Source organism: Gambusia affinis, linkage group LG18 (assembly GCF_019740435.1).
Source record: "Gambusia affinis linkage group LG18, SWU_Gaff_1.0, whole genome shotgun sequence".
Classification (NCBI taxonomy): Eukaryota; Metazoa; Chordata; class Actinopteri; order Cyprinodontiformes; family Poeciliidae; genus Gambusia; species Gambusia affinis.
The window spans coordinates 24,264,155-24,275,828 of record NC_057885.1 but is presented as its reverse complement, the minus strand read 5'-3'; the positions used below and the strand labels follow the sequence as shown (position 1 = coordinate 24,275,828).

Here is an 11,674-nt window from a genome sequence, read left to right as displayed (position 1 = left end):
ATCATCAGGTCACATGACCCTCCTCCATGTTTCCAGCTCTGATGAAGGCCTCTATAAATGTAACATCAGAGGTCATGGAGAGTCTCCATCCAGCAGGATCTCTGTCAAAGGTCAGAGGTCATCCTCTAACAGTGAATCTCATTGATAATCCACTCTGGTGATATTTAAACCATCTGTCTTTATTCTAGAGAAACCTCCAACCACTGCTCCACCCTCCTCTTCCTCCTCCTCTTCCTCAGGTCAGCAGCTTCTCTTCAGTTTAGCATGAATTCAATAATCACTGTGATAATTTTTCTGCTGATCAGTTTTATTGCAGCTGTTATTATTGATCAGAAGTTATAACTTTGTTTTCTTCGGTCAAAGAGAAGTTTTTCTCCTTTAGTGCTTCATGAAAAGGAAACTTTGACTGGATCGTCTGCAGAATCTGCTTCTTGTTCACTGAAGTACATGAAGAAATTTGTCAGTCATTCATGTCAGGCTCTGATGTTCACTCTGAAATCCTCAGTCCTTTTATTCTAGCAGCTTGTTTTCAGATGCAGCTTGGACATGTTGCTGTTTTGTATTATTTGTTTTCATGGTTGTTTAATATTCTGGGAGGTTTTTGCACCATAACCATCAGTTTCAGTGTCGCTGTGGAGAAAGAAGCACAACAGGATAAAGATGAAAGTCAGATTCTGTGCACAACTGAACCTGTTTTCCTGTACAGAAACTTTTGACTCCAATCAAATCTGAACTTGGGTTTATGAATCTATTTACTCAAACAGACCAACTGAACCACATCTCCCAGGGTTCACTGCGCTGGAGGCCATGATTTGCTGCTGGGTCACTTCAAATTAAAAAACCTTTGGATTTTTACTTTCTTTACTTTATTTTCCTGCTTCCAAGCGGAACCAGAACCAGATGACTGTTCAACACCGAGGCTCCCAGCAAAGATCTGTAAAGATCTGAAGTGATGGAAATGAAGATGAACACTGAGGATCTGGAAACGAAACCATCACAGCATCCTGTGGGAGTGACATCATCCCTACAAACAAGATGGAGTCTGAATTCATCAGCATGGAGCAAATTACTCACTGGAAATATCTTTAGACCCAATCAGTTCTGTTTATTTTATAGCACATATCAGCAATACGGCCGTTCAGAGAGCTTTACATCACCAAAACATATTGATGCTGTAAATAACAACAAGTCCTCTGTCCAAACACAATGTTAACTATAAGGAAGAAGCAGAACCTGGAGGCCAGCAGGTTCTGCTTGCTGGTGTGGATCAGCAGTAGAACACGGATCCAAAACACACAGAGAAACAGCTGGAATCAGAACCGCTGCTTCAACACCAACAGGTCTAAAAACACACGGCTCAGCAGAAATGTCTTCACCTCACTGATGCTTCTTTCTTCCAGTGACAGGATGAACCAGCATGTTGCTAAGTTCTGTTCAGTAGAACCTCCTGGTTCTGGCTCATCAGAACCGGAGCTCAGAGGAAGATGGTCCCTCTTAGCTGCTTGGAGAGATTATTTTTGCTGGCTCAAGGTGACGGTGGCATGTTGTGAACAGTGTTGGTATAGTTACTTTGAAAAAGTAACTTTAATTGGACTACTGATTACTCCTTGAAAAAGTAACTTAGTTAGATTACTGACTACTTGATTTGGAAAGTAACTAAGTTACACTAAAAGTAACTTTTTAGTTACTTTCAGCAGCTGCTAACAACAACGCTCTGCCTCCTGTGAAAATAACATTGATCTTTGCCAATTCTTAATTGTAAGCTATTTTATAATGGTAACATCAACAAATTGTCTCCACTGATAAGGTTGAACTGAAGAGGAGATTGTACAAAAAACAGTACAAAAAAAAAATAAAAAACGTGACTGATTTGTGTGGTCCACTGTTGTCTGGAAAACTCTAAGAAGGATTTTAACCCCCCCCCCCCCCAGGCTCCAGGTTCTGCGTTACGGCCCTGCGTTTGGTGTCGCAGCGCACAGATCTCCTCCTGCAGCTCCACAGCTCAGATGGCTGCACAGATTTGTGACACTTATCTTAGTATTAATAATTAGAATTAAGTTGCCATTATAATTATTGGAAACTACGGACACGTTTATTCGTGGCTGTTTTCACGTTTATTGCGCTGTTCATATTAGTCTCGATGTTTGCAGTTTTCTGGAGCGCAACGCGAAGCTCTACGTCATTCAGAGGTAAAATATTAACTTGACATTAACAAAGATACAGCGGGACGGATCATCCGGGAAATGATGGACAGGGAGAGACTGAATAAAACTACCTTAATGACGGACAAATTCTGGGATTTATTATGAGTCTCTGCTTATTTCCAAACCCAAATGAGCAACTTCACGTTCAAAAACGAGCCCAAAAAGGAGCAACCCGCAACTCATTAAATCTGCAAGCGACTTTAAAAAAATGAAGCCCAAAGCCGCTTATAATAATCGGACTTGGCGACAGAAACTCAAAATAGTTCCAGTTTTTCCACCAACAAAATGCGCATCTCCCTCCATTGTTTACATTTCTGTCGCATAGAGACGTCGGTCACTCGACAAGACGAGTAGAGGAAATACGATTAAATAACAAAAGAAGATAGTAACGCAGTAACGCAAAAATGATTTTGATAAGTAACTGTAGTCTGACTACTGGATTTGAAATAGCAACGCGTTATATTACTGGTTACTGAAAAAAGTGGTCCGACGTCAGTAACGCGTTACAAATTAACGCGTTACTGACGTCACTGGTTGTGAACAGTAGCTACCAGAAGCAAACTAATTGCTAATGAAGAAATCTCCAAAACACTGAGGACATGATGAGGTTCAGACCAGGAAGGAGGAGGAAACGATTCTCACTGAGGTTCTGTTGCCAAGATCAGAAATGACCTGAGACTCATTTCTCTGCAGGTGGAAACTTTCTGCTGAGCAGCTCAACAAACCAACCTGATTCTATTCACTCTAGATCTACATTTGATCCTGTGGAACTAATGAAAGGATGAATGTTTTATTATTTCAGTTCATCTGACTGTGAATCCCAGCAGATCTCAGTTCTTTCAGGATGAATCAGTGACTCTGATCTGTGAGGATGAAAACAGATCTGATGGATGGACTGTGAGGAGAAACACGATCGGAGGAACCAGGAAGCAATGTGGAGATGGATTTGGGCAGTTTGCTGGTTCTACCTGCAGCATCAACTCCTTGTATCCATATGATACTGGTGTGTACTGGTGTGAGTCCAGGTCTGGATCCTCCAGCAGCAGCAGCATCCAGCTCTCTGTCTCTGGTAAGATCAGACTGTGGAGTTAGTGTTGCTGAAGCTGTGTGGAAATGGATGAAATGCTGTAGTTTGTCTCTGTGTTGAGGTGGATCAGTGATCCTGCAGAGTCCTGTCCTCCCTGTGATGGAGGGAGATGACGTCACTCTGAGCTGCAGATCAAGGAATCCAACCCACAACCTCCCAGCTGATTTCTATAAAGATGGCGTCGTCATCGGCAACGAGTCATCAGGTCACATGACCCTCCTCCATGTTTCCAGCTGTGATGAAGGCCTCTATAAATGTAACATCAGAGATCATGGAGAGTCTCCATCCAGCAGGATCTCTGTCAAAGGTCAGGAACTGATACTAGATCCATCCATCATCAGCCAATCAATCTATCAATCCATCTATCAATCAGTTAACATGTTCCTCTCTGCATTCAGCTTCCAACATCATGACCTCTGACCTCTCAGCAGGCGCAGGAACTGGAGGACCAAACTGAAGATGTTTCTAAGACGTTCCTCCTGTCCTGTATTATGATGTTGAGACAATGTTGGTTTGAAATATAAAAACATTTATCAGTTAGTTCTGCCAGACACACAAACCTGTTTTTATTCAGAACTCTGCAGAAGGAACCTTAAAAATCAGAGACTGTCTGGTTCCTCAGAAGGGAAACGGTCCGGAGCTGGGAGCCCAACCGATTCTGGACAGCAGTGGTTCTGACTCCGACCCATCAGAGGCTGGACTTTCCTGGGCAGAAATAAAGATTTAGGACAATCAGTTTAAGGGATTTTATAAATTTTTCTGCATCGTTTTAAAATCCCTGTTCAGAAAGCTGCAGGTCTCACCAACAGTTTGGACTTTTAAAACTTCATTCCCAGGAGTTTTTATCACTGATGGTTAAATCTAGATAATCTCTGTTATGGATGTTTTCCTTCAGTACCACGTTCCTGAAAACATTCATAAATGAACCATTTTAGATCTGAGCTGATCGTGGCTGAAGCTTTAAAACATCTGATGCTCACAAACTATTAGTGTTGAAATTTACTGGGTTCTGAACAGAAACAGCAAAATCTCCATCTTATTGAATGATCAATCATTACAGTAATGAAGAATCAATAACTGAAGGTTATTGATTTATAAAGATATTTCCATTTAATTCAAAGTTTAAAAAATAATAACTTTTTCAAAATACAGTTCTGCCTTTTGGTTTGTGAAACAGTTTTAGATTATTTACCAACTAATCTAATCTAATCTAATCTAATCTAATCTAATCTAATCTAATCTAATCTAATCTAATCTAATCTAATCTAATCTGTTTATTGGTTTTATTTTTTATACTTTTACTGTTTATATCTGCAGTAGTTTTTGTTTTATTATCATTTTTTATTTTTCTCGGCGTTACATTCAGTGTTACTAATGTTTGAATAAAGAATTTGACTGTAAAGTTGAATATTCTTCTGTTAATAAACTCATAGATTTGAAATAAGTTGGATTTATTTATTCCATCCACATGCAGATTATTGTTGTTCATATAACAAAAAGTGCTGAAGTTCTAACTTATCATCTGTTATTTTAAAACAAATATTTATGAACAATAACTGAGACTGAACTGTTTTTCTGTTTTTTTGATAAATGAGCGAAGCCACAACTCTGATTTGATCTAAATTATTACTTTTATTGATAATTTTCCCAAGAAATCATTTATATTTATTCATTAAAATAAACCTTGATTTGCATGACAACGGTTATTTCTGATTTAATTTCCATGTTTTGTTATATTTAGGGATTAAATCCGAGTTAAATCAGGTCTGAACTGCTTGCAGAAATCTGTTACTAAATTTAGTTTTTCAATCTTTTCATCTACATTTTTCTTTACAAGTGGAAACAAAATAAAGTATTGCAATAATAAACTGTTGTTATGCTCTAATCTCTCTGTAACAGTGTTGATAAAGAAAACATATTTTTGATTTTAACATTTTTAGTCTTTCTCCAGATTTACCATCCAAACAAAAATAAAAATCAATATGAAGAAATAATGTCTGGAATTAAACAATTTTAACTCTTTAAAATGAAAGCCTCATATAAACTTTAGAGATTTTAACGAGATTCATTCTCTTCTCATCATGTGTCAAAAATTCATCTGATTGGTGGTTTCTGGTTCTTCTTTTTGAAATTTCAAGGCCGTTTCCCTTTAAACAGAAACTTATTATTTCACAGCCAAACCAATCCGCTGGCGTTTAAAAAATAAACCCAGAAACCAGATTTAGTTCTCAGAGCTGTTCTTCACAGTAACAAACATTTCCAAAAACCCCAGAAAGACATTTAAACTCTTCTGAATCAGTCCAGGTTCCCATGAAATAATTACATAAGCATTACTGTGGTTTAGTCTTTCTGATTAGCTGCACATGGAAATGTGCAAAACAATAAATAGATCAGAAAGTAACAGTGATAAAAATAATAACTACATCTGCTGCTGCAGAAATAAACACCTGAGAAAATGAGGAAGCTGAAATTTCACTGGTCAAGTTCAGAAGAACAGCTGAAATATTTAGATTTCACAAAACATGTTGAGCAACAGCTGCTGCTACAATTAAAGGTTTTTAATTGTTAAAGAAATCTAACAGAATGTAATAAAGGAATACAGACTCATTTAATCTCCATGTGATGCTGAGTTTGTGAGTTTCTCTCCTCTCATCTTTGTGTTTCCTGGTTTGAGCTGCAGAGTCGTAGAGATCCAGGAAGAGGAAGAGGATGTTTTCAGTGAGTGTCAAACTGCTGCTGGTCTCATTTGATCCAGCTGCAGGATGGAGGGAACATCTGTCCACAGGCTGCTGGGTGAGTCCATCTGCTGGATGTTGGTGTGGAAATGTTGAGAGACCATCACTGCTGCTTCCCACAGCAGAGCTGCTGATTAAAGCTCCAACTAACCTGAGACTCATTTCTCTGCAGCTCTGATCTTTCTGCTGAGCCGCTCAACAAACCAAGGTTACAACCTGATTACAACCTGATTCTGTTCACTCTAGATCTACATTGGATCCTGTGGAACTAATGAAAGGATGAATGTTTTATTATTTCAGTTCATCTGACTGTGGATCCCAGCAGATCTCAGTTCTTCAGAGGAGAATCAGTGACTCTGATCTGTGAGGATGAAAACAGACCTGATGGATGGACTGTGAGGAGAAACACAAGCAGAGGACCCATGAAGCAATGTGGAGATGAATTTGGGCATTTTGCTGGTTTTACCTGCAGCATCAACTCCTTGCATCCATATGATACTGGTATGTACTGGTGTGAGTCCAGGTCTGGATCCTCCAGCAGCAGCAGCAGCAGCAGCAGCAGCAGCAGCATCCAGCTCTCTGTCTCTGGTAAGATCAGACTGTGGAGTTAGTGTTGCTGAAGCTGTGTGGAAATGGATGAAATGCTGTAGTTTGTCTCTGTGTTGAGGTGGATCAGTGATCCTGCAGAGTCCTGTCCTCCCTGTGATGGAGGGAGATGACGTCACTCTGAGCTGCAGAGCAAGGAATCCAACCCACAACCTCCCAGCTGCTTTCTATAAAGATGGCTCCTTCATTGGTGATGGATCATCAGGTCACATGACCCTCCTCCATGTTTCCAGCTCTGATGAAGGCCTCTATAAATGTAACATCAGAGGTCATGGAGAGTCTCCATCCAGCAGGATCTCTGTCAAAGGTCAGGAATTTCTCTTAATTTATTTTATTCATGTAAAATAATTAGTATCACTTGTTTCTTCCAGTGATGTTCTTGGTATTAAATTTAAAATAGTTTTTGATCAGCTTCTCAAATATTCTCAAAACAAAAAGCTGCTTTGCTTCATCAAACTTGTGGTTCGTCTCTCAGGTCTGACGTGTGGTATCACTATGAACTGCTACTCCATTCTCTTAGGGCCTTAGTACGCTCAATCATCCTCATGTTTGTGCTGCTCACACCCTCCTGCTGAACATCTCCCTCACAATGGAGCCTGCCAGGAATGTTCAGGATAGTTAGCATGACCACAAGCGACAGAGGATAAACAGTTTTCCTGGAGCAGTAAGTTGTTTCTCCACCAGCAGCACTGTGAGCAGCGTCTTCACAGGTGTGATTGACAGCACTAAGATCTTAGTTGTGGTTTTGCTGGGTTGTTTTTGACCGGAAGTGGCAGCATTAGCTCAGGCAGGAGGTGGATTAGCTTCATTTTTCACAGATTATGTTATTCTGTCACAACATGGTGACGTTTTTACCTGCAGGAAAACATCCAACCACCGTCTCCCTCCACAGCAGACTGGTCTGCCACCTGCTGGTGGTTTGTCCGTACTTCATCTCCACTCTCCTCATGCTGTCTTTATTTCGCCAGAGAACCAAAGGTAACACTTTAAAAAACTCACTGACCTGAAAATCAAACAATTCATCAAATAAATGATGAATTTTCTGTTTTCTTATAAATAATTTCTCTAAATTCAGCAAACGACCCACCTGTGTCAGAGGAAATGACCTCATCCTTCCACGCTGGGCAGGGATTGGACGATCTGTATGAAAACGTCATCACTGCAGTGACCACACAGCATCACTTCTGACATAAACTGGTTTCCAAACAGACAGCAGAAATGTGAAATAACTGCTTTCCAAAACTCCAACTAAAATATGCTCTAAAAAATCTCTAAATAAAATAATTTACCAAAAAACAAACTGGGCTGGATTTTCTGAATTAAAATTAGAAGTAAACACACCAACATCTGTTCCTTTAGAAAATGTAAAGACGCTTGATGCACTTATTTATTTCTAAGAAATTATTTTAAAAATGTCGTCTTCTTTGCTTTGGGGTGTCAGCTTCACTCGGCTACTCTGTTAAGATATCTGGCTTTTTTAACCTTTACATTAAAAAATACAAAGTATTAAATTAACTCATTCATATTTTACATAATACGTGGTTGTCTTTTTTTGTGTGTGTTTCATTATATTGAGAATCCAAAAACACTCAGTTTAGATTCCTAAAGGTTTCTTCCTCTTTTGGTCATTTGCTCACTAAAAATAATTTTACCGCGTGAAACACTGAGTTAGAACCACCAGGGGGCGACAGCGGTAAGCTGCAGTTGTATTTGGCCAGAAGAAGCAGCTTTAGTAAACACCGCGGACAGCGGATGACATTCCCCCCGAAACAGTGAACCATATCGGGCTCAGATATGAAGGAGGACCCGGTGGAGAGTCCAGTTGAGCCGAACAAAGCGGACTTTCTGCGGGGGTTTGTCACCGAGAGGCTCGCCGCGGTGTCCCGGGAGATCCTGGCGGCGGTTGAGACGGTGGTATCCGGATATGAGGAGGAGGCCTCGGGGTTCCGTGTGGAGATCCGCCGGCAGAGGAAGCAGCTGGAGCTGTTTCGGAACCAGCTCACTGTCGGGACAAATGGTTCGTGTCTTTAACTCATTCATAGTTAAATCTAAGAGCACTGAGCGGCATGCAGAACTCTCTTAAATATATAAAGTTTTTAAGCTTTTTCTTCAAAATACTACGTTTTGATGCAATTAGGAACAACACAAAATTTTATCTTAACACTACTTAATTTTCTTTGATTCGGTTCTTTTGTGATGCAAATAAATGAAACATTTACCTTATTTCTTAAATAATTTGATGTATTCCCAGACTTGCCATCCAGCAGAAGTGATGGATCAGCTGAGGAAGAGGAGGGTGATGATTGTCTGAAGAGTCCGACACAAACTGCTTCATCAAGGTTCCTGCTGCTGATCTGATTCAGTAGATGATCTGTTACACACTGACTGGTGTGAATAAGGCCCATTAACTTGGTACTGTCTCTTTCAGCTCTTCATCGCCTCAGTCTGATCGAAGGAAGCCTGGCAGACCTCAGATCAGTGATGCACAGAGCGCCATACACCTCAGCGTCCGCATCCTGAAGGACTCCAACATCAGCATCCTGTCCAAAAACGGTACCTTACCTCACTGACTTGTTTATTTCTCCCAGAAAAAAACCCATCCATACTCGTTCACGCTGTAATTAGTTTTCATTTTTCCTCATTTCTTGTAAATCTGTCTGATTTTTTTAATAAAGTGTCTGATTCATGCTGATGTAAACGTAGCAGTGACTTTATTCTGTCTATCCGTGTTTCTCTGCTTCCAGTGGTGAAGAAATGTCCTCTGGTGTCCCTGAAGTGTCCTCCAGGCCTGCAGGAGTTGGACTTTCTGAGCCTGCTCAGGTCTGCTGTCCCCCAGCTGGCTGCAGACGACAAACCTTTTCACATCTTAACGTCGGATAAGAGCCGGAGACTTCAGCGTCTGACTCTGAAGACGGTGACCCCCGAGGAGATCGTCAGAAAGGTCAAATCCACGCGGCTTAGAAAGATTACAATCTACATTAGACTGGAGGTAAAACTGAACTTCTGGCTCTGGGCTCGTTTTGTTGCTCAGCAGCTTTTAGTTTTCAGGTTCTGATGGGTTTTTTTTTTTTCCAGACAAAGAAAGAAACTCAGGAAGCAATTCCTTCTCTTCAGATGGAGAAAAGTTCAACCAAGTTGGTCTGTGAGGAAACTCAACAACCAAAGGAGATGAGGTAGGACGTCCAGAGGGTCAATAAAGTTATAGCATCAATAATTTATAAAAACAACAATTTGGGTGAATAAGTTATATTTTTATTGATTTAAAAGGCGTAATCCTGTAAAACTGTTGTTTTTGGACTGAATACTTTAGGATTAATAATTAAATAAAGCTGACTATCATCTACATATCTACAGAAATCTTTAATAAAACAAAAAATTCATTCTTTTTCTCGGTTTAATTGGTTTTCTTGTCATCACAACATCATCATAGGGAATCAGAAGATGATGCTCTTATGACGTCAGTGTCAGGTGACGACTCCGTGGCGCCCCCTGCTGCTCAGATGGACAGAGATGCAGCTGATGGGACTGAAGGAGAGACAAACAGAAGCGACAGCAGCTGGAAACCAGATGAACGGGAAAAGAAAGACTCCGAGCTCATTAATGAGAAAGAAGAAGTCAATCCGTCTGACGATGTTTGGACTGAAACTGGTTTTTCCTGTAAAGTCTGCAAAGCTGCCCAGAAATCTGAGGTTGCTCTCATTAAACACGCCTGGAGTCACATGGAGGAAGCAGGAAGTGTTTGTGGAGTCTGTGGAGAGTCAGGTGAGGCATCAAAGGATCATTTTCACAGTGAGCACCGAACGGATGACTGTCCCAGCTGTGGAGAGTCTTTCCTCAGTGTCCTCAGTCTGAATGAGCACCTGAAGGTCCATTCAGGACGGCAGCCTGTCCAACCTGAGGTTAGCTCGTTTACGTCTGTGTTCCCTCTGGAGAACAACCACAAACTCTGTCATGAATGCCCCACCTGCCACAAGCTGTTTGAGGAGGAGACGCAGCTAATGGCTCATCACAGGACGCACAGGAAGTGTAAAACGTACCTCTGTGGCGTCTGCGGCAAATTCCTGAGCAGCAACAGATCTTTGTCCCGCCACAAGATGACGCACTCTGGAGAAAGACCCCACAGATGCCAGATCTGTGAGAGGGGCTTCAAGCTGGCCACCACTCTGAAGCAACACGAGAAGATTCACATGAACAGAGAGAGACCGTACCTCTGCGACGTCTGCTGCAAGATGTTCCTGACCAGCAAGCAGCTTGTCATCCACATGAGGACGCACACCAACGAGAAGCCGTACCGCTGCGACCGCTGCGGGAAGGGCTTCACCACCAGGGGGCCGCTGACCATCCACATGCGGGTCCACACCGGGGAGACACCATACCGCTGTCCTCACTGCGGCTGGTCCTTCAAACGGAAGACTCACCTGGACGACCACGTGGCGATCCACACAGGAGCCAAACCATACGTCTGTGGGATCTGTGGGAAAACGTGTGCCAGGAGAACTTACCTCACCGTCCACATGAGGACGCACAACGGAGAGAGACCGTACAAGTGTTCCCTGTGCGAGAAGGCCTTCACTCAGAGCCACTGCCTGAAGACTCACATGAAGAGCCACAAGGCTGCACAGGCAGCGCCGTAACCACTTTAATTTACACATAGGACTAAATAATTTATTATTATGACTCTTAAACTGTTTCTGGCTTTGAAAGCTGAAACATCATTAATCACTGAAGTCCTCTAACTATGAGGAGAATTCACTGTTCAATAAATTTATCTTTCATATTCTTGTTTATTGAGAAAAGTGTTTACCTCTTCCAACCTTTCAGTCAAACAGTGCTGGAGTGTTTTGAACATTAGCATTATTAGCATGCTAACTGAAGTAGTGGGCTGCACAGTGGTGCAGTTGGTAGAGCTGTTGCCTTGCAGCAAGAAGGTCCTGGGTTTGATTCCCGGCCCGGGGTCTTTCTGCATGGAGTTTGCATGTTCTCCCTGTGCATGGTGGGTTCTCTCCGGGTTCTCCGGCTTCCTCCCACAGTCCAAAAACATG

The 11,674-nt window shown here is 41.6% G+C and overlaps 3 protein-coding genes across 4 annotated transcripts in view; all 3 read left to right on the top strand.

Moving 5' to 3' along the window:
• Positions 1 to 4,732, top strand: part of LOC122820809 (uncharacterized protein DDB_G0271670-like) — a 16,536-nt gene extending 11,804 nt beyond the window's left edge. The window contains exons 7-11 of the mRNA XM_044098428.1: positions 1 to 110; positions 189 to 239; positions 3,007 to 3,273; positions 3,353 to 3,598; positions 3,690 to 4,732. The exon at positions 1 to 110 is cut by the window's left edge and continues 136 nt beyond it. Of these exons, the coding sequence (XP_043954363.1) occupies positions 1 to 110; positions 189 to 239; positions 3,007 to 3,273; positions 3,353 to 3,598; positions 3,690 to 3,748 (733 nt within the window). The 3' untranslated portion in view covers positions 3,749 to 4,732. The remainder of the gene's footprint in view (positions 111 to 188; positions 240 to 3,006; positions 3,274 to 3,352; positions 3,599 to 3,689) is intronic.
• A 1,201-nt stretch (positions 4,733 to 5,933) lies between these two features.
• Positions 5,934 to 7,850, top strand: LOC122820840 (high affinity immunoglobulin gamma Fc receptor I-like). The gene is made up of 6 exons (XM_044098474.1): positions 5,934 to 6,084; positions 6,199 to 6,234; positions 6,327 to 6,614; positions 6,694 to 6,939; positions 7,494 to 7,610; positions 7,708 to 7,850. Exons 1-6 carry the CDS (start codon positions 6,054 to 6,056, stop codon positions 7,818 to 7,820), a joined length of 831 nt encoding a protein of 276 aa, XP_043954409.1. The 5' UTR covers positions 5,934 to 6,053; the 3' UTR covers positions 7,821 to 7,850.
• Positions 7,851 to 8,262: 412 nt separating this feature from the next.
• On the top strand, positions 8,263 to 11,411 carry LOC122820947 (zinc finger protein 436-like). 2 transcript variants are annotated; one of them, XM_044098690.1, is made up of 6 exons: positions 8,263 to 8,649; positions 8,884 to 8,971; positions 9,061 to 9,185; positions 9,377 to 9,621; positions 9,708 to 9,805; positions 10,063 to 11,411. In XM_044098690.1, the coding sequence occupies exons 1-6, from the start codon at positions 8,427 to 8,429 to the stop codon at positions 11,264 to 11,266; spliced, it is 1,983 nt and encodes a 660-aa protein (XP_043954625.1). In that variant the 5' UTR covers positions 8,263 to 8,426; the 3' UTR covers positions 11,267 to 11,411. The 2 variants fall into 2 exon arrangements, with proteins under 2 accessions (XP_043954625.1, XP_043954626.1); XM_044098691.1 differs by having other exon boundaries at positions 8,323 to 8,649; positions 9,377 to 9,573.
• The last annotated feature ends 263 nt before the right edge of the window (positions 11,412 to 11,674 follow it).

Excerpts from the sequence above, each read along its gene's own strand:
- LOC122820840 (XM_044098474.1), top strand. The coding sequence starts at position 6,054 with ATGGAGGGAACATCTGTCCACAGGCTGCTGG. Across the intron at positions 6,085-6,198 it reads ATCTGTCCACAGGCTGCTGG|CTCTGATCTTTCTGCTGAGC; the intron begins GTGAGTCCATCT and ends ATTTCTCTGCAG. Across the intron at positions 6,615-6,693 it reads CATCCAGCTCTCTGTCTCTG|GTGGATCAGTGATCCTGCAG; the intron begins GTAAGATCAGAC and ends CTCTGTGTTGAG.
- LOC122820947 (XM_044098690.1), top strand. The coding sequence starts at position 8,427 with ATGAAGGAGGACCCGGTGGAGAGTCCAGTTGAGCCGAACAAAGCGGAC. Across the intron at positions 8,650-8,883 it reads GCTCACTGTCGGGACAAATG|ACTTGCCATCCAGCAGAAGT; the intron begins GTTCGTGTCTTT and ends ATGTATTCCCAG. Across the intron at positions 9,806-10,062 it reads CAACAACCAAAGGAGATGAG|GGAATCAGAAGATGATGCTC; the intron begins GTAGGACGTCCA and ends ACATCATCATAG.